The sequence below is a fragment of the Vanessa atalanta genome, chromosome Z, assembly GCF_905147765.1.
Source record: "Vanessa atalanta chromosome Z, ilVanAtal1.2, whole genome shotgun sequence".
NCBI classification, from domain to species: domain Eukaryota; kingdom Metazoa; phylum Arthropoda; class Insecta; order Lepidoptera; family Nymphalidae; genus Vanessa; species Vanessa atalanta.
The window spans coordinates 3,516,386-3,541,008 of record NC_061902.1 but is presented as its reverse complement, the minus strand read 5'-3'; the positions used below and the strand labels follow the sequence as shown (position 1 = coordinate 3,541,008).

The 24,623-nt window shown below is 33.8% G+C and overlaps 2 protein-coding genes across 2 annotated transcripts in view; one reads left to right on the top strand and one right to left on the bottom strand.

The window, feature by feature from the left end:
* The window catches only part of LOC125076222 (sodium channel protein Nach-like), a 48,301-nt gene that overhangs the window by 1,123 nt on the left and 22,555 nt on the right, over positions 1-24,623 (top strand). The window contains exons 2-6 of the mRNA XM_047688285.1: positions 2,110-2,219; positions 2,886-3,051; positions 3,657-3,808; positions 5,016-5,145; positions 8,811-8,975. Of these exons, the coding sequence (XP_047544241.1) occupies positions 2,179-2,219; positions 2,886-3,051; positions 3,657-3,808; positions 5,016-5,145; positions 8,811-8,975 (654 nt within the window). The 5' untranslated portion in view covers positions 2,110-2,178. The remainder of the gene's footprint in view (positions 1-2,109; positions 2,220-2,885; positions 3,052-3,656; positions 3,809-5,015; positions 5,146-8,810; positions 8,976-24,623) is intronic.
* Positions 17,291-18,529, bottom strand: LOC125076206. Its single transcript, XM_047688256.1, has 2 exons — positions 18,091-18,529; positions 17,291-17,557 (listed from the first exon to the last, which is right to left on the bottom strand). Exons 1-2 carry the CDS (start codon positions 18,518-18,520, stop codon positions 17,421-17,423), a joined length of 567 nt encoding a protein of 188 aa, XP_047544212.1. The 5' UTR covers positions 18,521-18,529; the 3' UTR covers positions 17,291-17,420.

Below are 24,623 nucleotides of genomic sequence, written 5' to 3'. Positions count from 1 at the left end.
CAACGTTGGCTCTACTAAGAAGAACTAGCAAAGAAATAAATAGTTACATTTTATAATTATGGTTATACATAAAGACATGACAAAAATGCAAACGTTTATTGAAATGTTATATATTATCTTTAGGGATGCATCCGATACCGATACCGATATCGATATATCGGCGATACAGCAGGTTTTCCGATATATCGGTATCGGCGATATTTTTCTGGCCGATACTGTTCAAATTATATGTTTTAAAAAAGTAATGTAAACGCGCCTCTTGTTTTGTTGTATTATCTCGTTTGCAACGAAAATGACAAATTTTCGTTGCAAAAGAGATATTACTTTGTTTTTTAATTTGATTAATGTATTTTTAGTTACTAACTCTCATTAATGAACCTTAATTACTGAGCTTAATTACCAATATTCACATTCCAAGTCTGTAAAGTTTTATATATATATATATATTTTTTTAAATAAAAACATTCAACATGTCTACTTACATTTATTTTACCTTTATTTAAATTCGATAAGTGTATCGGTATCGGTATCGCCGATATTTTTCTAAGAGTATCGGTATCGGTATCGTATCGGCAAAAAGCCGTATCGATGCATCCCTAATTATCTTATTAATATTTTATTTTTAATAATTTAATGAAAACCAGACTTTAAAAATATATTCGTAAAAAACGCAACGACAGAACCGGATTAAACATTCGGGGTGAGAGCAACACACGTCTCAGGGTCCCATTATTCTTTTCTAACTTCCTATTAAATATATTTTCTATTACAACGTAGCATTATTTATAATTATTACGTTTTTGACTACAATGCGAAGGTACCCCATTTGAATAGGAGAAATATTTCCTTTCAACTGTTTCACTAAGAAGATATTTTAATACCTTATTTTTCAATATTTGGTGGCCTAGGGTGTCTTAGGTCTATACTGCCTAATGCCTAAAATAATTCAACCGTCTAACGATAATATTAATAATCAATTATCAGAAGCGATATGTCATATTAAATTAAAGCAAAGTCATGCAAAATATAAAAAGACGATAATCGTTGAGTATAGAGTGAACGCTATAAATGATCATGCGAGGAGCACGGACCTGTCTTTAGGCATCGACATCTTAATCCAACCACGATAAATAAATGACGTCGAGTAGTTAATCATATCTAAATTATAAAAAGTAACCGTAATCTCCAACTCGCTGGTCGGTTCTTACGTATTGCACGCCATTGCTACGTATATGACTGGATACATTAATAGCTACAGGTGATAGAAAAAAATATTGTTAATAAAAAAAGATTTGAAATACAGGAGCTTCATAATTATCAGTTTAAATTTAAATATGGGCCACTTAGGATGAAAATTTGCTTTTTTTTCTAAGTCTAAGGACATTTGCTAAGTCTGGCATTTATGAATTCCGGCTATTACCAGGATCTGCCTTACGAGTATCTACTGTCCACTGTCTTTAGTGTCACTGTGTAAGGCCATAGGCTCTCATGTACTGCTTCATAACATCCAGCCATCGCTTCCTTTAGCGCTTGCGAGTCGTAGTTCCAATGACAAACATATCAAGAGCAAGCGCGTAGTCCTTTCTAATTTGGTGTGATATATCAAACCGGAAATAAATTTAATTCATCGTGTCTGCTATGACATGTGCAAGTAGATCGTAAATGAGAAGAATTATAAGTTTAAGAAATTGGTCTAGTGTTTATTTCTTCTTTGTACTTAAATGACTAAATTTTTTAAAATAATTTCTTTGTTACCAGTACCTAATGTATTCAATTGTATGATTTGACCCTCGATTGATCTAAATAATAGACTGGGAAATACAAGCGATGATGAATGAATGATAAAATAATTAATGTATATATACGCAAGCACTACTGAATTTTCATGTACTTAATTTATGTTTATAATTCATCTCGTGCTCGGTGGTAAAGAAAAACATCGCTAGGAAACTTGCATGTGTCTAATTTCAACGAAATTCTGGCACATGTGTATCCATCAATCCGCATTGGAGTGGAGGCCTTGGCCCAGCAGTGGCAAATTTGCAGGCTGTTAATGTATGTATATGTTTTATTTAGTGTAACGTAACAATTTGAAATTAAACTTTTCAGGTAATAGAGAGCACTCAAGGTGCTATTTGGGATGTACCGTTTCCTGCAGTAACGATATGTGATTTGAACATGATATCAAGACGAGCTGCCCTTGCCTTTTCTACTAACATGTCAGTATATTTATACACAGAAACATCGCTTAACACATATCAGGGTAGAGGGTAACTTTAGGCACTTCTGGATTCCCCATCATATAAGCTCAATTAAGCAGTCATTGACTAAGTTTAGAACTTATAAATGAAATATATTTCTGAATGAATGCATTGAAACTTATGATTCGCATTGAATTTATTATATTTTTATTCTATAGTTAGAAAGTTATTTAGAAATTTCGTCTTGCAGTTGTTTTAGTATGGTTGAAAATAAAAAAAAAAATAAAATAAAAGGAATGAAATATTGAATTCATACGAGGATGAACCATGAAGTTTTTAAAAGATCATTAATATCATTTATATAATATCTTATGGTTTTTCCAAAATATTTCAACTATAATCGGGTTTAATAATTTTATTACAAATGATATATTATTATAATTATTTGATAGAGTAGATTTACTGCTTATGTATAACAAAAACCAACAAATGCTTTATCAATAAAATATGACGATAAAATTGAAGTAAAATTAAGATATTTATTATTAAATTTATAAAATAACAGAAATAATTTATTTATAGAATAATAATCACACTATTCTTTAGTTATGATTTTGCTCTAAGGATAAGAAACTGTTCTATTTTTAAATTAGTTTTATAAATATTTTAAATATTTGTTGCCAGAACACTCCCGGAAAATATTACCTCTGATTTTATATTCAAGACTCTTAAGTTCGCTCCTTTAATACATTCCTCGACCTACGCCGATTCATCTCAGATGAGAGACCTCCACAAGCTGCAAGACGTTTTGGACCTTAACGACATGTCCATAGAAAGTCTATTTAGACTGGTAAGTTCTAATAGCTATTCAGTGAGAAACATATTGGCTAATAGATGTTCGTACTGATCGCAAAATGTCGAATATAACTTTATAACATTTCACTATCTTGTTCTACGTCGAGTTTCGAGTGTATTGTTACGAAATAGCTCAGAAGTAACAATTTTATCAATTTATTTTTAAGAGTTAGATTACGCCTAGCAAATAATAAAATAATAATAGTTTCCTGATTAATGCAACGGATCTGAATTGCTTTGTCAAATATTGTTAACTGTGTTGTCAATTGTTCTCAACTGTGAACTGTGATGACGTTATCTATCTGTTCACGCTTATAACCCGATGGGACGGTAATCGGTACAAAAGTAGGGAGATCGGGCACAGGAACAATGCTCTTACGTGTTTTCTGAGCCACGGGTGTGATTGAACCCATGATTTTTGGATCTATTACCTTATAAGCTAGTATCAAGAACAATGAGGCTGTTGGAATTATAACGACAATTTCGGCAGACCATGTGAAGTCAAAAAACCTATTAAATGAACACTCTTTATTACACTTTTATTGATTTAAAAGAAATATTTCACAACAATTGTATGATGATGAGATTCTTTCCTTCCAGCTCTCTCCGATGTCGTCCTGTAGCAACTTAATCGAGCGATGTATGTGGAAGAACACCCTGTACCGCTGCGAACAGATCTTCCAGCACATATTTACAAGTGTTAACCTTTGCTGCACCTTCAATTACTACGCCGTTGATGATCCTGATAACGAGTAAGGTTTAATTCGTTTCTGTTTAAATGATTACGCGAACACAATTGAAAAAGATTGTACCAGTAAAATTGTAATGATACTAATTTAAGCCGGCAGAGATTTCCCTGGTGTTATATGTATGTATGTTACCGGGTAATGTATAAAGCGTAAGCACCATTAGTTTATACTATAACAGCCAGATTTTAAACCGTCGAAACAATATGGATGGATTGTTTTTAATCTCCAGTAATTTAAGACATTTAGAAATGTAAATGAATCGAGAAGAATTTTTGGATAATGTTGTAGACCCCTACAGCATATCCGAAAATCAGCCTGGAAAAGTTTAACTTGAAATTATCGACCTCGCGTTCCCGTGATCTTGAAAAAGGGGTTGAATTTCGTTTTTTTTGATAACTCGTCTGTGCATCGTGATACGAATTTTATGATAAGATTCCTTTTTGTTGCTTCATTTACGCTCTACAATTTAGGTCCTATTCATTTTTTATCTACCACTGATGGTTCTGGAGATAAAAAGCGAGAACGTGACGTTGATTTTACTCTTTCGATCTTGGAGAGCATTCAATGAGAAAAGAGATAATAAGGTATTGATGCCGTATCCCTGGTATTATTCCGTTTTACTCATTCTCAATATTTGCCGAGACGCTCAGTATGTGTATACCTATATCTATACAAGGATGTAAATTACTACGATTCTTATATGTTGTAATGGATTAAAATTTAATCCGATTAAGTTTCTATGTCATCCATTCTAATGCGTTATACTTTAAGAATTAATTTCGTGAAATGCTATTTTATTACGGTTCTTTTTTTTATGGTATATGATGACCCATAGACAATAGCTCTTTAAAAAGTATTAACCATTCCTTATATCGCCAATGTGCCTCCAACTTTGGGAACTGGGATGTTATGTCCCATGTGCATGTAGTTACATTGGCAATTGTTCTTATCCTTCAAACCGGAACACAATAATACAGAGTAATGCTGTTTGGCGGTAGAATGTCTGATGAGTGGGCGGTACCTACCCAGGCGGGCTTGCACAAAGCCCTACCACCAAGTGTATCCTTTATATTTATTATAATCAACCAATATCACTGTCTGACTTCTCACAATCATCTTCTAGGGTGCACTTGCATCTTGTTCTTCGGGACAATGCGTTCTTGCAATTTGATTTTAGTTTGGAATAAATATACTATTATCAATTTAACAGGATAAGATCATTCCGTTTTCCAACACCGAGGCGAGTTGCGTCCTGCGGCTATCAGACTGCACTAACGACAATTCTGAAAACGGATCCAACTGATTATTATAGTACCAGCTTTGCTTCCCTTGGATCATTGGTAAGTGTTATTGGAATTTTGCTTTGGAAATAAACATATCAGTGCCGACATTGATTATGTAAGAGTTAATGTAAATAAAGTAATTAGATTGAAAGTATATATTGGCGTATAATAATAGTAGTAAAAGATTTGGCAAAATATTTCCTGATAAGACTTTTTTTTAAATTTGTAATCCTAAAGTTTACACTTCATTTAAATTTTCTGTCCTAACTTACAATGATGGCCACGTGATTGATAACCATGTTGAATCAAGTGTTCGAACTCAGGCATAATAATAGGCCAAAGGTCAACAATGTGAAAATATTAAGTAGAGGGACCATGAAGTCATTAACCACTTCCTTTTTGTTTAGATAAGTATCTAATTTCTTAATTTTATATAGTGGACCTTCCTACAAGATAAATTATTTTAACATAGATCGAACTGTTCTCAACCTCGCAATTGGCCTTCGTAACCGACTTCGTCTTCTCGTAATTGACCTACTCAAAGTAGAGTCAAACTTGACAAACTATGGTGCCTCGGGAAAGTCCGCAACCCATAATTGTCAAGTTTGACTGTCCGGTGGATGGGTCGTTGCCATGATTCAGCCTTTTCTCTTCCCTTTCTTCTTCTTTGTGGATGGCTTTGTACCACCTCTGGTCTGGTTGGTCACATCGAAAAGCTTTGCGGCTGGCCCAAGCCAGCTAGTTTGGCTTTACACAAGATTAATCAGGTGCCATCAAATTTTTATGACATTTTCCTATTCACTACTTGGGGACGGGTCCGATTGGAGTACATTACACACGGGTTTCTTATCATCCTCGTATAACTCAACCAAATAGTTATTCAAGTTGAGATTGTAATCCATCCATTATAAAATGAAATGTATAATTTTCTCTCTAGTTAATAGATTGTTTTTTAGTAAAATTAATGCAAAGTATTGTGTTTTGAACCATGAACTTCCTAAGTATTTATCAGGTGGACAGGAAAAACGCGGATTATGGTGAACTCAGCCTTATAAGTTATTATCGGGAAAATTATTATACTAAGGCTTAAAGTTGTATTATCACTTAATTTATACATTAAAAGTATCATTATTATATGTCTGTTTCATACAATTTGATATACACACTTTGATATGAAGGAGGTGATAAATTTCAAAAGCAATTTAAAGATAATACATACTAAATATTACAAAGCTTAAGAATTTATAGGTGTGATTGCAGTAATAATAGCAACCCGATTTAAAAAATTGTTTTAAAATTATATAGCCTGTTGATTGAATAATGCTTTTGAATATATAACATCAGGATACAAGGAGCGCTGCTTAGAGTTGACCATAAATGTCAAAATATCTGGTAAATTGTGATTGTGGTCTCAATAAAATACAAATATGCTTCGAAACGGGACGATTCATAGTAGTTGAAATAATGTATAATTAGGGAAAACTAATAAACAATCATTTCATTTAATAATTATTAATTTTAATAGTATTATTTAATAAAAATAATATTTAACGCAGAAAGCGATCTTAAATTAGCTCGTTTGACTAAAGATAGATTCCGGATGTTGATACAAAAGAAATGATAATCTTTTGTTAAATTATACTTAAGCTACTTGTATGAACAATCTATATTTAATTTATGGTTTTATATGGAGAACTCTTTTAAAAGATAAAGTATTACGTATATCATTATTTCATTGTGCTATTTATAGTTTATATCACATCAATAAAAAAGTTTACAAATAAAGATTTTCATCAGAATTATTTTAGGGACAAAAATATGTATGTTCTTTTCACTTTTATTGTTTGAGTACCGTATAACCGGTAAGAACAAATGCTACATTATTTTAATTTCACCCCTGGAGGGGGTAAAATTGGGGTGTAGGTTTTCCTGCTGTAAGTTTTTTAAATTTCATGCGGGTTCGGGTCGAAGCCACGGGTTCAGTTAGTTACCGATATAAGCTGCTATCTGCGATTCTAACCGCTCTAACAGATTTTACCGTCTATATTATTTTTATATGGAAACTTTGTGGTTTAGGTCCTTGTATTAATTGATTTATTAAATTGACAATAGTGTTTGTTTTACAAAAAAAAAAAAAAATATACAGTTCCGATAATCTTTGTTAATTTTATAAGCGGTCGGTTCAGTTGCTAAGTCATTAATCATACAGACTATGATATCATAAATGATATATGATACCATAAATCATAATGAATATTGTCTATGATACAGTTTCCCATCCTCCCAGAAACTGCTAGTGATAGTCCGACTTTATCATATTTGTGACTATATAAACATTTATACTTATATATATTTTTTAAATAATTTCTTGATTAAATATAATTCTGTAGATTAACGAGGAGAATTCTTTTTAAATTTATTGTATTAAAAAGTATTTTGTTTATTTAAGTTTATTACATGCCATTGTCTGTTTAGTGTAATCATAATTTTGTATTGTCTACACGTATAATCTTCATCAATAAATGGGCTATTCAACGCAAAAAGAATTATCAAATCGGATTGTTAGATTCTGAGATAAGCACGTTTAAACAAACAGAAAAACAACATTAGTATAAACATTTTAATAACTACGATGATATTTCCAAATGTTAATTATTGAAGTTCACCTAATTTTATAAAACTAACACAAACGACCACGGTGGTAGACCGTAGACGCACCGCAGACTTCCCCGCGGGAATAAAAAAAATATTTCTTCGATAGATTTGCTAAATCCTCCTTCCTGAACGGGAGATGAATTGAAGGTGTTATGAATTTTGTATTAACTCTTCTATTTAAGCGAATCTATACTATGAATTCTGATTGCGAAATTAATTCTGTCTGTAGTCTGTCTGTTTGTTGCTCTTAAACTACTAAACAAAATTTAATGATATTTGGTATGAAGTTTAAGTTGCAAATTTGAATTACAAGGAAGGATTATGACGACAAGCCTCTCAACCAAGAGCAAAGCCACAGGTGAAAAAAAAAAGAGAAAATTAAATGCAATAGAAGCATCTATTCCTATCACAAAACGTTGCCGTCGTAAGATACGACCCAAGGGAATGTTGTTAAAAGCATAGGACATCTTGTATTAAAGCGTTTGAACTGCTTGCATGGCGTGAGTGGTGGAGGAAAAACAAAACCAGCAAAAGTTTTCACAGATTAGCGTCAAGCAGAAGCAGCTCGAAGATGACTACGAAAATTAAAAGCAATAAGTGCATGCGAATTATGACGCAAAAGAAAGTATTATTCTCAAAAAAAACATACGATTAGGTCAAAAACACGGATATTGGAAAATGAGTATTTTTTTAAATAAACGTGGTTTTAGAACAGTTGTGATCCATAAAAAATTGCACATACGTCACGTGTCCAAACACAAGTTTTACTTTTTTTTTTAATTCCATTAAACAAATACAAATTACATTTTATTCAAGTAGTCTCTTGCAAGGACTTTCGAATCATCGACTTGCAAGTTAAATTAAATTTAAGGTTACCATCGGTCCAGAATGTAGGTTCCACCGAGACGCGATGGCAGGTAACTCTAGTCAATCAAATCTGACAGTTGAGTTACATAGGTGATTAAATACAATTGAATTAGTATTATATAGCAGTATCTATATCTGAATCAACCAATGCCAGCTCTACGAATTTTTATCATCTAAATAGTTTTTATATCTTTCGACAGGTGTTCATAGATAACGCATACAATGTCCCCGACTTGGATTCACCCGTTCGAATGGCGAATCCAGCAACCGAAGTGATGATCGCCGTGTCCCCGGAACGGACTTACACAACGTCCGGTATTAAATCCTTCCGAGCTGAAGAGAGAAATTGTTACTACAATGACGAAGTAAGTGTGCCCATTTCAAATATGTAAAGTAAAGTAACAACTATGTGTCCCACTGCTAGGTTATGGCCCACTCTCGTTGAGAAGAGAAAGCTTGGTTCTTATTCTATCACGCTGCACCAATGCGGTAGGTATTAGGCAAATTAATCCGACTTGTGCCGATCCGATTCGTGATTTTTCGTACAACGCCAAATACGAAATGAATTAGCATATGAAAAGATAACATTTTCCTTTAAGATCCAGGAGTCGTAACTAAAAACAAATAAAATTAGGCAATTTTGATATTTAAAATGATATTATTGTAAAATTTTTGAAAAAAATATTTTTGTCCATTTGTTGTTAGGTCTGAGAGGATGTTCTAGAGCTGCTGCACTTGTTGGTGGCTTATTTAATTGACTAAATAAACCCTTGCAGTTGCAGTTACACGGATTTATTTCGTTAACTTGACGTATTAGTTATAACGTAGATGATGATTTCTTAATTACATCAATAGGTTATTAACCGGATAGATTGTTTATTAATGAAAAAAATAATAATTACAAAGATAATAAAATTATCCTCTACATAGATAAACCAAGTGATAATGAAAATAAAATAGCTTAAAAAACTATAAAACACGGTTTTAGCACGCACCAAAAATTACAAAAGCTTTCATTTAATACCCATGGGGTATTAAATGAAAGGGTTGGGGGTGCATTTCTAATAGCCTGTCCGCCATCTTAGATGTCCGCCATATGAGATTTAAGTCACGTGACAATTTTTTTCGTATTCCTGAAACTCTTTCATTTGATATCCATATCATGGGGATGGATTTCAAACAGACAGTCCGCCATCTTGGGGAGGCCGCTATATTGGGTTTGTAATGACGTTTCTTAGCTAGTCATGTATTGTCAGCAGAACTCACAGCGTGTTCAAAATTTCATCGTAATCGAAGACCAGGAAGTGGGTCAAATGAAGATTCCAAGATTTTCTTAGATACATGAAGCTAATATAAGCGTGTTAAAAAAAGTTGTAGATAATTTTATTCTCTAAAATATTGATTAATAATTTAATATTATACGAGACATTTGCAAATAATGTGTAAAATAAACGATATTTTGATCTTTGACCTGAAATAAATGCAACCACGTATACCCTATGTAAATATATTTTGAGACAAGATTTGGGATGTCAAAATTAAAGATTGTACAAGTTTATAGCTAGAATTAATTTACGTGAAACCAATAAGATGACTTGGCTTGATACCCATTCCAAATCAAATGGAGGCAAAATGTAGCTATAGTTTGTACTGCTGAACGTAGAATGTAAAGCAAATTATATTACGGTTAGCTTGCACTTAAAAACGACATTTGAATATCGCAAATCAACGCTTAATTCATCTATTTTAATTTCTTGAAAAAACTTCCAATAAATTTTTTAAATAATTTTCTTCATAACGTAAGTCTTTAAGACGCCTACGCAAAGAACATCGAGTAATATTAGAATATGCCTTGATGTTCTCTGCTAGAGCGAACCAGGCGAACCTTAATTGAATAATTCAATTTTATTCTAAAATGAACTCGATGATTACTTGTTACTATTGCGTCCGGTAGTTTTATTTATATTGACCGAAGTTAAAATCTATTTACTCAATAATAATTCATGACATTTTAATATCAAAAAGCCCGTTTTACTAAAATTTATCTGGGTGCCGCGATTTAGGTGAGAAGAAGGAATTACAGAATTATGCCCTTTAATTCTTCCACGACAATCGTCTCTCGTTTTCGACTTAACGTTACTCAGCTATTTCATAATTGGAAACAATGTTGTATAAAACTTTATTCATTAATATGACGGAATTAATCTTCAGAATTTATATACCTTTGATAGAAATATAAATAGCTAAAACAGAAACCGTTTATTTTGCCGTGAATAAAGTATAAATAGTTGTTGAACCTAATAATGTCTAAAGGGACTTGTTAACACGTTGCCGATTTTCTCGTCAGAACTCTATAACAGGGCAGAACTAAGCCTTTTGTAGACTTTTGTTATTTCAAACACATTATTTTTACATTTTGCGTCTATAGGCATCTGATATATCGAGCTGTCTAGACAATAATCTTCTAAGAATGTTTTTGACGATTTTTATGAAATAGTGTTTACCATCTAGAGTTTTAACCACTAACAAGTGTGTCAGTTTGTGACAAGTCTATTTTGTGTACACAGTTTCATACCATGATCGTGTAGTGAACATATCAGGTACGGAAACAAGTTTGACACGGAGTACTATTCCCAAACAAGCTTGACATGAACTATTATGGTCACTAGAATGTATCAATAGAGTGTTATAACTCTGCATGACGGTTTTAGTGATCGGCAAAATAACGCTGACAGTTGTTGACGCTCCGTTCAAGACCCGCGACCTTAATGAGCATCTATTGGGCAGTTTTAAACTTCTCACAAAGCATAATTTTTTGTCTGACGCATTTCTGGTTACGCTACGAAACGGGCGGATTGTCAATGTGATTTCATAAACTTCAGTTCGGTCTCTTTGTTAGGAGTTTATCATAAGGGAAGTGACCAATTTGAATGGCTCTGTGACCACATGAATGTTAAACGAAGTTTGTGGAATTAAATTTGCAATTGTATGTCTGCCAATTCTCATTATAGAAGAGTGTTTAAATAAGCTGCAAACCTTCATAAGAGAAGAACTGAGAAGGAGGTTATGTTAATCTTTTTATTTTATGCGATCAACAGTCAAAGTGAAAACTATTTTATATTGGAATATGATGGATTGCTAGTTTTAAAGTATTATTATAATACTTTAGATCCGCATTGGTCTAGTGATTGGTTGATAAGACTGATACCTCCAGGACTCCCAACGAGTATATTTTTGTTACAGACAACTTAATATATTTGTTTGTCAAGTTCTCAGAAGCAGCCTGAGGCTTGGAAATTGACAATGTTTACGGTTGCGCAATTGACTTACTTTATCAAATCTTTTAAGTGCTATAAATAATTACATGCGAAAGGAAACTTCTAATGTGGCACGTTGTAATTGGATGTAAAGTATACCCAAAATTACAGTATGTTTGTTATTATGATTTAATTAAAGTCACAGAAAAAAGTATGTAACGCATTTAAAAAATCTATTTTGTGAAGTAATGATAATATATTATAATAGGCGTATCACTGTTATAGGATTCTAATTCGTAATCCTCGATAAGTTGCAGAAATAGATAAAGTGTCGTAAGAAAGAGTTTTTTCTTCCGTAAAAGATATGTAAATGTAATCTTTAATATTTTCCCATTATTAATAAAATACATTTAATTTATTCAATTAAACCATGATACCATCAGTGATTGAGGTGGAGAGTCCATCTCTGGGCATCCATGCTCAGGATATACATCCTGAGCAGGGATGTCTAGTCTGTCCTCAAAATTCTTGGGCAATTTTGCGCTCACCACTACTCGGGACAAGTGGAGCTGGCATCATATTGCAACCCCTTCCACCCTCGTTTACACTTCTGCAACATAAGGGGGCTGAACTTCAACTTTAATGCAGTTCACTTTCACCTTGAGACGGCGAAGTCAGCCATGCTATTTCTCACTGAGACCCAGATATCTTCTCCGGGCAAATTGGAACATCCCAGTGGCAAGTTCCAGCCCTGGTTTGGTCGCTTCTGCAAAACGGCTTCACTTTTTCCGGCGATACTTCGCATTAGGCGTCGTCCCGAACTTCTGAAAGACTACTTTGGTGCACCCGATGCCTAAAAAAGGCACCCGCTCAGACCTATCCAATTATAGGACTATAGCCATCACCTCTTTGTTCTCCAAGATAATGGAGTCCATTATAAACTGCTAGATTTTGCGGTACCTAGAGGTCCACCAGCTGATTAACAACCGGCAGTACGGTTTTCGTCGGGGTCGCTCAGTCGGTGATCTTCTATTTTAACTAACACATAGATCGGTGAAAGCAGTCGAGATTAAGATGGAGGCATTAGGAGCCAGTTTGGACATAGCGAAGGCCTTCGATCGCGTGTGGCACAAAGCACTTCTTTCGAAACTTCCTTCCTATGGGCTTCCTGGGAAATTATACAACTGGATCACCAGCATTTTAGCAGACCAGAGAATCAAGGCCGTTGTCGACGGTGCATGCTCTGACTTAAAACTCGTCAATTCTGGTGATCCACAAGGCTGTGTACTATCACCCATTCTGTTTCTCCTGCATATAAATGACTTGCAAATCAGGAAAATTCACTGATATGCAGATGACAGTACCGAAGACACCTTATATACAGGCCATGCTAATATTTCTCGGGAAAACATCGGCGAAAACCAGAAAACAACGTTGTGTCTGAAATCGAGTCTTTGTTAAATCGCCTAAACCTAGTCCAATTCATTCCCAAAAATACTCGAGTTAGCCCGTAAACCGCTAAATATCGGCATATGTCGTATTCCCGTTGCCGCCATAGTATCGGAATACTTGGCGTTGGTGTTTCAAACCTCTTTTAGTTCCGCGGTCAATTAGATAGTAAAGCTAAATTGCCATCAAGAAAGCTTGGTGTATTCAGCAAGGCAAGACGGTACTTCACGTCGACCCACCGCCTAAAACTATACAAATTAAGCCTCCTATGGAGTACTGCTCTCACCACTGGGCGGATGCTCCCCAGTTTCAGCTTCTTCCATTTGACCGTATTTAACGCAGAGCGGCTCGAATTATCGACAACCAGTTCCATTCCGACCTGCTTGATCTTTTGGCTTTGCGTTGATATGTTGGATATCTCTGCATCTTTTACTAAATTGTTACAATTTAACAAAGATAATATATTTTACAGAGAGGAAAAAAGGTATAATAAAAAAATTACAAACGTAAACAATATTAAAGTAAATTGTTCCTGTCATAGGTTTCGAAATTTCTAAAATATCTTTGAATGTACGCGAAGTATCGCGGGATATCCACTAGTTTAAATTAATTCCGTATCATGACGATACAACCAGCTTATAAGATCGATACGAGACAAAAGCTTACCCAATTAAAAATATTATTTTAATGACCTATTGATATTTAACCTTTATATTTTACTCTTTCGATTTATTCTGTTGAATGTGCATACCACAATTTATTTATCTTTTGTAATGTTTTCCCTGTCGCTGTTACATTTTACTTATGCGTTACATACATTTTTGCTATTCATCTATACATTAAATAAACTTTGACAGTCAATACTTAATTTGATTTGATCCTATTTTTTTATTTATAAAATATCACTGACAGTGCCACTTTTTGTGCCTCACGCGCGTCATCTTTTGTACGGTGCTATGAAAGAGGATTTCAAGTACTACAAAGTTTCAACTCGACCATTTGAACAATACGAAAACGCAAATAGTACAAACAGAAAAGTTGCGGTTCGGTCAAAGTTGTGTCCGAATATAATCGGATTGTAACCGATATATGTACATAAGTGGAATTGGTCCTTGGTTGTTTTTTTTGTGAGGAATAGTCGAATTTGGATCGGAATACAGCCTGGAACGTGTAAATATAACCGCCCCCGCGATTGGCCAATGGATTGCCAATTTGTTGTCACGTTGCTTTCTAATCTAAAACCAGAATAATTATTATTTAATTGTTTCAAAAATATCTATATTGTATATATGATTTCTATATTTACATGACTTATTTTATCATATTAATGTGATATCTATCTTTAATTAATCTGTATGTTTTTAAGTTAATACTCATACATATCATTTCATTTAATAATACGGAACGTATAAATATAATAGTAAGGGGAAGTAAGCATCACGGTATTAACTTCCCACGCTAGGCGTGTGCAGTGCGCTACTCTTCAATGTGGTTTTGAGAACATAAATAGTACGTATTAATCTGACAGAGGCAGGTTTCCTCACGATAAGATTCACATGTCATAACCTGGCCAATTACTAGAATAATAGTGTGACGTCAAAACGAGAGATCTATTATTATTTTCAAATATATGTACTTGTAATATAATATTCGACAGATTTCAATATCATTAATCACACCTGCCAGATTATCTTAATTCTCTTGCATGACTTATCACGGTGATAACATATAACTATTTTAATTTAATGCGCATAATGCTTTAATGTGCAATCCCATTATTAAGAGTGTTTAGTGAATGTCTTCTATAAATATATTCCTTTATTTGATTCCAAATTCGCACTTTGGTATCGTACATCAAAGACATTTCTAAATTATTTAATATATGCTATATACATGTCTAGAATTATAATGTTTTAGACAGCGTTGTATTAAGAAGAAAAGGCAAATGACGAATGACTATGAGACTGAGACGTTCAGCCAGTCTTTGTATATTGTCCAAGTTAATTGTTGAAACTATATATCGCAAAAGACGATTTATATCGTATAAAAGCAATGAATGCTATAATTAATAAATGATAAGCTTTAATATTCTATTAGATAACCTTAGATTATTCATTTTTCAACTTAAGTCTTACGTCCATTATGTAGATAAAAACGTAACACGTATTAAATGATTTAGGTCTGCGTTAAATGACCCTCTGGCGTATTGGTCGTGAATCTCGTCGCGACAGGGTCACGGATTTGATTACTGTTGGTGATAAATATTTTATCGGGCATTCACATATGTTTTTTTCGGTCACCATATTTTTAAATATGAAGAAAGCAGTAAGATATATTTAAAATTTAAATTTGAACTACAACGTCGGATATCGTTATTTGGAAAACTTGATTTAAATTTAGAGCTAGGATAAGTTAATTTATAATAAATAATAAATTAAGAAATCTCATTTGAAATTATATCTCAATCATAGTTCGAAAATGGTGTCGTATAAAGAAACATGGTTTATTTATTTCAGTTTTAAAAATCGAATGAATTTTCGGATTCGTCTCATTAGAAATAATAAATCGTCATTGAATGGGTGATTAGTTAAAAATTGCTATCTTCTTCTTGTCAATGTCGAATCAATGAGAAAGAAAGAAAGAAATGACAACATTGATTAAGATAAAAACTATGTAATAAATATAATTTAAATTAAGAATTTTTTGATTATGTAATCCTATGTAATCCCGTTCTTCTGTTTGATAGCTTGTGTAATGTGATGCTTTCTTTAATAACGGTATTAAAACATTAGACATTTTTATCGTATAATATTCACATTTTCATATTCTATATTTCATGATCTAGGCAATGGCTTCCACTAACTAACAAGTAGAATACAAAATTCTGGCGATACTTTATTTCATAATTCAAAGAATTTAATTTTATACCTATTTTAGTTAAATGTTACATTATGATATTTTACGAGTGCTCCGCGGTGACGCCGTGTTATTGTTCTTCCGTAATATTCTCTATTCATTTCGGCTAAAGAGGCCTTTAAATAGCAGCTGCGTCGGATTTATTGTTATAGTTTACAAGTATGTGCAAAATGCAGGTAATATTAATTCCTCTAAGGCACTAATTGGACTCGACGGATGAAAAATCAAGCGCAGACCAACGACAGCGACTTTTAATGCTTTTTGCGGAATACTGAATCTCATTTTCTACTTATAGAACTAATTTCGAATGACTTAATTGAAAATCTTTGTAGAAGCCTCTTAAAGTTAAATGATAACATTTCATTTAATTAAAACTATACATAAAACATTAAAGAAGTAAACTATTTATAGTATGTATTCAGTTTATTTTAAATTTACGTGATACGCATAAGGGCGGTTCACATTCATCGGCAGCATTCGTATGTATTGGCAACAGTTCAGATTCTAGCACAACTTAAGTGTGTAAGAAGAACTGACCTCAGAGGTGCTCATCAGCCATCGTTTTACTAAAAAGTTACTTGACTATAGACGAATTCTCGTCAGTCAGTGAGGCAGTACTGTAACGTCACGTTCAAAATCAAATCTTACAGTGCGGGACCGTTCCATGATTAAAGTATTCGTGCTGAAAAAATTAACGTTACATACAAAAATAAAATATTATTAACAAAACAAATTTACTTCTAATCAATTTATTACATTAATATAAGATAATAATTAATTAATAACAAAATACTTTAATCAATTTCTGGTTTGCTAAATTACAAAAACAGTTCAACAATGCTACGCCTGAACGTATTTCGCGCTGCCTCCCGTCAAAATTGGATGAATTTAAAAGGCGTCTGACAGCTTGACGTTTGACGTTCGGAAAGTCACACTGACAATTCTCCTTATAATATATTATTAACAAAACAAATTTACTTTTAATAAATTTATTACATGAATTTAAAATAATAATTAGTTAATAACAAAATACTTTAATCAATTTCTGGTTTGCTAATATTATTACATAAACAGTTTACAATGATACGCCTGACCGTATAACGCGCTGCTTCCCGCCAAAAAGTGAATGCCTTTAAAAGACATCTGACAGCTTGACGCATGACGTTCGGAAAGTCACACTAATTCTCCTTATACGGCCTCTCCTGATGTCCTGGCGTCCTCGTCAGTCTGAGGTCCAGCTTCTTTATCACCTCGGTCAAAGGCGCTGATAATTTCCATAGGGTAATTTATACTCGTAGGGGTCAACTCATCGGTTTGGTCTACACCTGCTAAATTCCAAATTTATTGTTAGAACATGTTAATGTCAACAGTAGACATTTAAGCCAGACTAGACATAACAACTAAAAGGTCCAGTATGTATTCACATAGGACTAGACATACAACAGCGAGGTCTAGTAGGTATTCACATAAGACTAGACATAGAACAGCAAGGTCTAGTAGGTATTCACATAAGACTAGACATAACACAGCAAGGTCTAGTAGGTTTTCACATAAGACTAGACAAAACACAGCAAGGTCTAGTAGGTATTCACATAAGACTAGACATAACACAGCAAGGTCTAGTAGATATTCACATAAGACTAGACATAACACAGCAAGGTCTAGTAGGTATTCACATAAGACTAGACATAACACAGCAAGGTCTAGTAGATATTCACATAAGACTAGACATAACACAGCAAGGTCTAGTAGGTATTCACATAAGACTAGACATAACACAGCAAGGTCTAGTAGATATTCACATAAGACTAGACATAAAACAGCAAGGTCTAGTATCAAAGTAGAAGGAATAACTTACTATCAAAGAAAGCGGCACACTCATCAGGGGTCCATTCTCCATTCCAAGGCACCATATACTGAGCGGCAGCATAAGTCAGCTTGCCATAGTCTCCAGCCACAAGCCGTAACTCATATCGTCCATTCTCAAGAATTCTTGTCACCTTATAAGGGCCACGCATTCCAGGATCTAATTTTCCTTTAGATTGAGAGTACTTAATGACGAATACAAAATCATTGACTTGAAATGCGCGAGGCGATTCACGTCCCTTATTCACATATTCATTTTGTTTCTTTTCATTTTCTTTGAGACGTTCGGCCGTCCTTTGCCTAGCTAACTCCCGTAAAGACTGGCGATTTGATCCCGAATAATCAGTAGCCACATCACGGACTAAAGCTTGTATCACAGGAGTTGTCCCCTCAGAACCAATTAAAAGGTTCAATGGAGACATTTGTGTCGTCTTTTGCTTAGTAATATTATACATGAGACAATACTTAGAAAAGGCGTCGATGACTATCATTACATGTTTATAGCCATATGATTCTGGCAAAGGCCCTAAAATATCTACATGAAGCGTGTGGAAAACAGTATCCGGCTTAGGCCATGATGAAATAGGTTGTAATGATGCTCGCGGGATTCTCTTATAGGATATACAGGTTAAACAATGACTTATGTATTTCTTCACGAATGTGAAAAGACCAGGAAACCAAAAGTGGTTTAAAATTAGCCCGATCGTTTTCTCTACGCCTACATGGCAGTTTTCATCATGAAAAATCCTGAGCAAACTTAATCGATAACCTTTGGGTATGTAGCACAATAAACGTGGTTGTTCACCCACAGGCGTATATTTGTAGTAGAGGATGTCGTTCCTTTTTTGGTATCGACTAGCATCTAACTGTCCTTCACCTAACTGTTCCATAAGTTTTTGCGTCTCTTCATCTCCTGATTGCGCTATCCGTGCCCAGTTGCGTGGCCTATCGATGCTATTTATTACTCTGATGGGATTGCGACTCAAATAGTCAGCATGAGGCATTAAAACACCTTTTCGGTAAACAATCGTAAAAGAAAAATCCTGTAAGTAAACCCACCATCTTGCAACACGGGGTAGGAGGTCCTTTTTATTTTGTGTAGCTTTCAAAGCGTTGCAGTCAGTGATAACCTTAAATTCAATACCTATAAGATAATGGCGAAAGTGACGCAGAGCTTTGACCACCGCCAAGGTCTCTAATTCATAGGAATGATAACGTACCTCAGCCCCTTGCGTGACCTGACTATAATAAGCGACGACGGACTTGCTACCATTTTCACGAATCTGAAGTAAAACGGCACCATATCCAAGACTGCTAGCGTCTGTGTGAACTTCAGTTACTCGGTTTGGGTCAAAGATAGTGAGTACTGGTTCACTTGTTAAACATTTAATAAGATTTTGTCGAACTTGTTCCTGTTCTATACCCCATTTAAATTCAACATTTTTCTTTGTTAAGCGAGCAACACACGAGGTTTTAAGGGCGTAGTTTTTTATGTATTTTCGAAAATATCCAGGTAATCCTAAAAACTGTCGAACCTGTCGAACATTCTCAGGCACCGGAGATTTGACTAAAGCAGTTATTTTTGACTTTGATGGCCGTACTTCTCCATTCGAAATAACACGACCTAAATATTCAATTTCGGTGTTTAAAAACGAACACTTTAATAGATTTAAAGAAAAACCGGCATTAGTTAAAGTACGCAGGACATCGTGCAAAAGCTTTAACCCTTCCTCAATGGTATCACTTACTAATAAAATATCGTCGATATATACCATCACCTTGTTATCATTAATAAATGAACGCAGCGTGTTATTAATAATACGCTGAAACACTACTGGTGCATTAGCAAGTCCGAAAGGCATTTTTAAATATTCATAATGGCCCTCGGGCGTGACAAAACCTGTTAACGGAATTGATGCATCGTCTAAACGAATCTGGTGAAAGCCAGACGCCATATCTAGTGTTGTAAAATAACGTCCTTTACCTAAACGATCTATATGATCCTCGATTAACGGCAGAGGATACCTATCCTTAATCGTCACCCTATTTAATGCGCGGAAGTCAACACACATTCGATCCGTTCCGTCTTTTTTCTTTATTAATAGAATTGGGCTGGCATACGCAGATTCGGATTCACGAATTATACCTTTTGATAAAAGGTCTTGTATTATTTCGCAGACTTTGAGTTTTTCATTAATTGACAATTTATAAGGTCTATAATATACAGGCGTATCACTGTTCAAGCGAATGTGCATACTACCTGTAGTTACTGTAGAAGTAGCAGTTCCAACAATCATAAATTTCGAATATTCTTTTAAAATGTTATTAAGATTCTCATAATCTTTACCAACCAAAGGGGTTTTAATAGAATGTTCATTCGCTTTTACAATTGAAACATTTGTAGAGGCAGGACTGTAAGATAAATGCTGAAAATATTTTGTACGCACGTACGTTACGCCTTCACGGTTGAGGACATCAGTACCAATTATAATAGGTGCGTTCATACTCTCACTAGGCACAACTAATAAATCAACTTCAAGAGTGATTTCTTCAAATTCAATAAAGAGAGTAACATAAGAAAACACTCGAGTGATACCTTGTCCGACACCTTTTAATTCACGATAAATCGGTTTCATAGCGCATGCTAAATGACTAACCACGGATGACGAAATAAGGGACACGTCTAAAGCACCGCTGTCTATGAGGATATCAATAGGTATCCCTTGAACCACTCCAACCATTACATCTCTAGAATTATTTAATTTAGGCAAAAAACAAAAATTAACGTGACTTTTTCTCTGATCGGATCGTTGCTTAGCAAAACAAACACTAATATGATGACCGAGTTTTTTACAATACGCACAAGTTATTTTTGTATTCGGTTTTACATCGTTATTGTTTATTGTTAACTTTTTATTCGTCGGACAAACGGCTTGTTTGTGGCCCGTTTGACCACAAGAAAAACACTTATATGTCGTAAAAAGTGGTGCACGCTTAGTCGCATGTGATTTTATTATGTGTTTGCGTGTTCCAGAATTATATGACAAGGAATTTTCATTTTTAACTAATACTGGCTTAACGAAGGTAGACAAGTAATTAACTAAATCACTGGGCATAAGTTTTCCATTAGTAGCTGAGGCTTTTACATGTGGTTCATTAATTCCCCGTATAACAATTGCGCTAATTAGTTCCTCACTTAAACCTTTTACCATACGCAAACGCAGTAACGATCGACGAGCATATTCGGCATATGTAGGATAATCGTCAGAATTTGTACTCATGACGTCATACAAAATATTAGCCACATCAACATTTTTAACACATAAGGATTTAAAATCATTTTTAAAATTACTCCATGAACGATCCGTGGTGACCCAATCGTCTAACCAAGACTTTGCGTCTCCCTTTAGACAGTGTCCTACGCGTGACAAACATTCTATATCACTCCATTTATTAATACTTTGTGCGCGATCTACCTCATCAAACCAAGAATCAATATTATGAACATTAGGATCAAAATTAGACACGTAATAGTCGCGAGAACTATTTTTTAAATGATGGATAGCCTCAACAATCTTCGTAGCAGTATCACTAGTCATATTATTATTATTTTCACTATTAAAATTAGATGATACAGGTACCGAGGATCTATCTTCTAATGCATTAAGACGAGTGATAATTGTATTCAATGACTCACGTAATTCTGAGTTTTTAGAAGTACTTCTAGATCGCGAACTGTGGGTAGAAGGACTACGGGAACGATGACGACGCTTCGAAACGTTATAATCCCTAGAACGGCTACACTTGCGCTTTCCCATAGTCACAATTTCAATTAATCACAAAACAAAACGCAAATTACGTTTAACAAGAAAAAAAAAATTAAGTTATTAAGAATAAATAGAAAATTAACCAGAAATCAACAAAAGAAAAAGTGAGTTGGAAATCCCACTTCTGATATTAACAAAACAAATTTACTTTTAATAAATTTATTACATGAATTTAAAATAATAATTAGTTAATAACAAAATACTTTAATCAATTTCTGGTTTGCTAATATTATTACATAAACAGTTTACAATGATACGCCTGACCGTATAACGCGCTGCTTCCCGCCAAAAAGTGAATGCCTTTAAAAGACATCTGACAGCTTGACGCATGACGTTCGGAAAGTCACACTAATTCTCCTTATAATATTATATTTAAGTAAGCTAGTCAAAAAGTAATGTTGCAGGATGAAATTAAATTTAAAGCTACCACTGGTTCATAATGCAGTGTAAATTAATTTACGTAAATAATTAATTTTACGATGCAATCAGGTTGATGTCAAAGGATCGATTATTAAATCTACGTTAATCTCTTTAAGTATAATAAAGCAACAAATTACGTCGAACTAAAATAAATTACGAAAAATAATCTATTCGGTGACATGTATAATATATATAGTGCATATAATATATATAGTTATAACAGTATTTAAAACGGGATATTTACCATGTTTTTTATTTTCATTTGTTGGAGCTCGATATTTCGACATTATCTACGAATGTCTTGTTCACGAGAGTCTCGTGAACGTGAATCCCGTTTTAAATATTGTTAGTAATAAAAATAACCATGTTAATTTAAAATCTTATATATCGTTCTGTTTGTGATTTGAAATGGTAACATCACAGGTTCTTTTTAATATATTATATATATATTTATTTATATTTATAAATAAGAGTTGCTGTTTGTCTTTTGATCGAACAACACGCAAAAACCGCTGAGTATTTTGAAATTAAATTTGTACCATTATATTTAGCGTATTTCAGAATTATTTGGCTAAATATTATCATACAATATTATTCAACGTTAACGTCGCTCAAGTTGGTCGCCGGGTCGCTAGTACTCTATATATAGATATGCCATTTTAAACGAAAGGTCAGTTTGATTAAATTCTTTTGCATAAGTTTTTTGTAAGCTTTTATTTTTGTTACGTCATTATGTTCAGTCAGCGTAAAATATATAATAACACCTACACACACACACCTACACAGCTACCCCGAATACGCTCTTTTTCAATTAATTAGTCCGTTAAAATATTTATGTGTTTCTATATATAGTCTATGTCATTTAGTGTAGAAAATTATATTGAATATTCAATTTTAATAGTAAAAATATGGCGCCCTTATAATTGCATCGTGTACTTTATTGATTGATACAAAATAACTCTATTACCTCTCGTCGACTCTTTGGTCTATGCTATAAATAAGCTAAGAGGATTAGTCATTTAAATTGCAGAAATTCCCACCTGAATTTTTGTTATTTTTAACTTAACTGTTAAACAACCATTTCTTCTAACAAGTATTTTTTTAATACAAATTTAAAATGTGCTGGACTATTCCGTCTTGGATTAAGATCGAAAACCTGTATACGGACATCAACAACATCAACATCAACTCGTCTCCTAAAAAATTAAAAGCAAAAAGAGGCTAGCGCAATTAATTTTGCATAGCCTAAGTAACACATACTCGAATATTAGGTACATAAGACGTGAACAGTTATAAAAACCATCTTTATTATTAGAACTTGTGTTATTTAATATAAAATAAAGTATTTAACGTTTGCTATGTCCATATCTTGTATATGAAAATGAATATTGGTCTACTATCTGTTTCAGATTAGATTTCTGAATAGACTTTTGCATCGTTTGACCGATGACCGTGGAATTGACACGTGTATGATTTTTTTTAAATAATACTACTGTTACTGTTACTCTGTTGAAATTCGTCACGAGATGACCATTCAACCGGTCACCGTAATATTTGGACAAACCTTTGAACAAGGACAGTATTTTTGCTAAAGTTTTATCGGATAACACTTTTCAAATAACATTGTAACGTGTTAGCTAATATTATATAAATTGTATATAATATGAACATCGTTTTGTAATAGATGGCACTGGAAAATGGGCCCCCTGATACTTTGTAGTTACTATCCCAATATACATTGGCATTGCGAGAAATAAAAACCGGAACTAAGAAGTTATATACTTTGTACTTGTAATTACGATGGCACAATCACCTTTCAAACTGGAACAAATAAGTTTAGCAAAAGAATATGCAATGAGTTGGTGGTACCGACCGGCGGCGGGCTTTTCCTCCTCCTCTAATCACTTTTAGACAATAATCCTATACATTAATAGAGTAAGCCGAGCGTTGCTCATAAAAAATCGGTTATGGTATCATTTTGAAGAGCTTCAGCCGTAGATGTGATACTATATACTATATTATAAAGAGGATACTTGATTGCAACTCATTAAATTGTTGTGATTTTGAAAAAAAATACTGGCCGATTAGAGTGGCGCGGTTGTATAAAAAAAAAAAGCAAATGAAAAACGTGCGAACCTAATATGACATACGTTATGTTTGTGTTTTATTAAAATATACTTAATAACTGATTGCTAGGTTGCGAACTTGAATCAGAGGCATCACATTTTGATCGACATTAGTATCATCTCAGCTTGGCCGCACTTTACTTTCTGCGTTT

Coding starts and splice junctions, on each gene's coding strand:
- LOC125076206 (XM_047688256.1), bottom strand. CDS start 18,520: ATGTCTCCATTGAACCTTTTAATTGGTTCTGAGGGGACAACTCCTGTG. Junction 17,558..18,090: donor GTGTGCCGCTTTCTTTGATA/GTAAGTTATTCC, acceptor GGAATTTAGCAG/GTGTAGACCAAACCGATGAG.